General features: G+C 28.4%; 1 protein-coding gene across 1 annotated transcript in view; it reads right to left on the bottom strand.

Annotated features, from left to right (window-relative positions):
• The window catches only part of LOC107643590 (casparian strip membrane protein 1-like), an 11,753-nt gene extending 10,384 nt beyond the window's left edge, over positions 1–1,369 (bottom strand). The window contains exon 1 of the mRNA XM_016347277.2: positions 1,066–1,369. Coding sequence (XP_016202763.1) covers positions 1,066–1,280 — 215 coding nt within the window. The 5' untranslated portion in view covers positions 1,281–1,369. The remainder of the gene's footprint in view (positions 1–1,065) is intronic.

The raw sequence follows: 1,818 nt of genomic DNA on the forward strand, positions 1-1,818 counted from the left end.
TCAAATGTACTCCTCTCAATAGGGGTGGCAGTGGAGTGGGTTTGGACGAGTTTATATTCTATTCGGCTCTGTCTCACCCTTTCTCACTTTAGATACTACTCACTTCATCTCTATTTGCAAATTTTAAATTACGGTACCTTAACCTATCTTTACGGATATTCATTCTATCTCTACCCGTTTCTATAACAATTAAATAATACTTTAAAATTTACATATTTATACATTAATACTCGCCCCACTTTCGAGGTCGGATTATCACCCGTTCCGACCGGATAGAGACGAGGCGGGTACTACTGCCAAACCTACCTATTAGCTACAATTTTTTAAGAAACTTAAAACAATTTAGCAATAATTTATGAGGATAACCTTTTAACACAAGTTATACTAACTCTTAGTCGTCAAGCATTATAGTTGAATTAATTCTAAGTTTCTTGAAAATTTAATTACCAAGGATACAATTGATGTAATAAAAAAAATATTAGAACGAAATTGAAATAAAGTAAAACTTAAAAATATTTTTAAAATTTTTGACAAATTTTATTTGAAAAATACTTCTAAGTTTTATTTTGTCTCATAAGTTTTCGATTTGTATCAAATATACTCCTGACGACTAATTTTTCAAAATAAAATTAAGACTAATTCAACAATAAATTTATAAGAATAACCTTTAACACAAACAAATCAAGTATAATTTTTATGTATTTTTGTTAGATTGATCTTAATTTTTTAAAATTTAGCTATCAAAAGTATATTTGATGCAAATCCAAAATTTTTAAGACAAAATTAAAATAAAATAAATTTTAAAGATATTTTTAAAATTTTTACTAAAGGATAAAAAATATTTTTTACCCATAAATTTATGTATATAGTCCCTATATTGTTTAAGTACTATAAATAGCTTCTAAAAACTAAAGAAGTTTTTAGGTATTCATAAAACAATACTATTATTTTATAGATATAGCCATAATTAATTAAAAAATATTTTTATAAAGTATGATCTATCATTAAATTAGGCTGTCTATATTATCTATATTTTCTTATTAATTATAGAGAGTATATACTTACACAAAGGAGGGGAGGTCATCAAATTCAGCTCTGAATCTTATAAACTGAGCTGCAAATGGAAGCGTCTCATCGGTAGTTCCCATGGCAATTGCAGCAGCTAATGTTCCAACCGCCGCAATAATTCTCAATATAAAGTCCATTATAGACAACCCTCTTGCCAACCCTTTTCTACGAGATATTACTACACCACCTTCAATTGTTGAACCCTTCATCATTTTCTACCAACTTGCAACCTTTGATTCTCTTTCAATCCTCTCACACAAATGTATGTATATATAATACTATGTTAGTTGGTGCTTCTTAATTATTTAGCCAGTGGTTTGTGATCATAACTAACCGTAAAATGCATTTGATATATATAGTTGATGAAGAATGATAAGCAGCGACATTTGAATTTGTTTTGGTTAATCTAAAGCTTGCTACGTGGATGCTTGTGATTGGTGTTGCTAACATACATGATCGTGAATGACGCTTATTAATATAAAAATTAAAAGCTAAGAAAAGTGCCTATGTTCCTGCTCCAATAATAGAAGCATTCTGTTAACTTTCAACCATTGAGATTTGGTTGTGGTAGTTTGCACATGATCACAATATGCAACATTGTAAGTGAATTATGGATAAAAAAACCCGTCCTCTAGAAATAATTGTCTTTGAATGTTTATTTTATTTAACTTTATTAATATTAATACCCCTCGAAGAAATACTAGACTAAGTAAGAAGGGTATTCTTTAAATTCGTTTTTAAAAATTAGTC

This window comes from Arachis ipaensis, chromosome B05 (genome assembly GCF_000816755.2).
Source record: "Arachis ipaensis cultivar K30076 chromosome B05, Araip1.1, whole genome shotgun sequence".
NCBI lineage: Eukaryota > Viridiplantae > Streptophyta > Magnoliopsida > Fabales > Fabaceae > Arachis > Arachis ipaensis.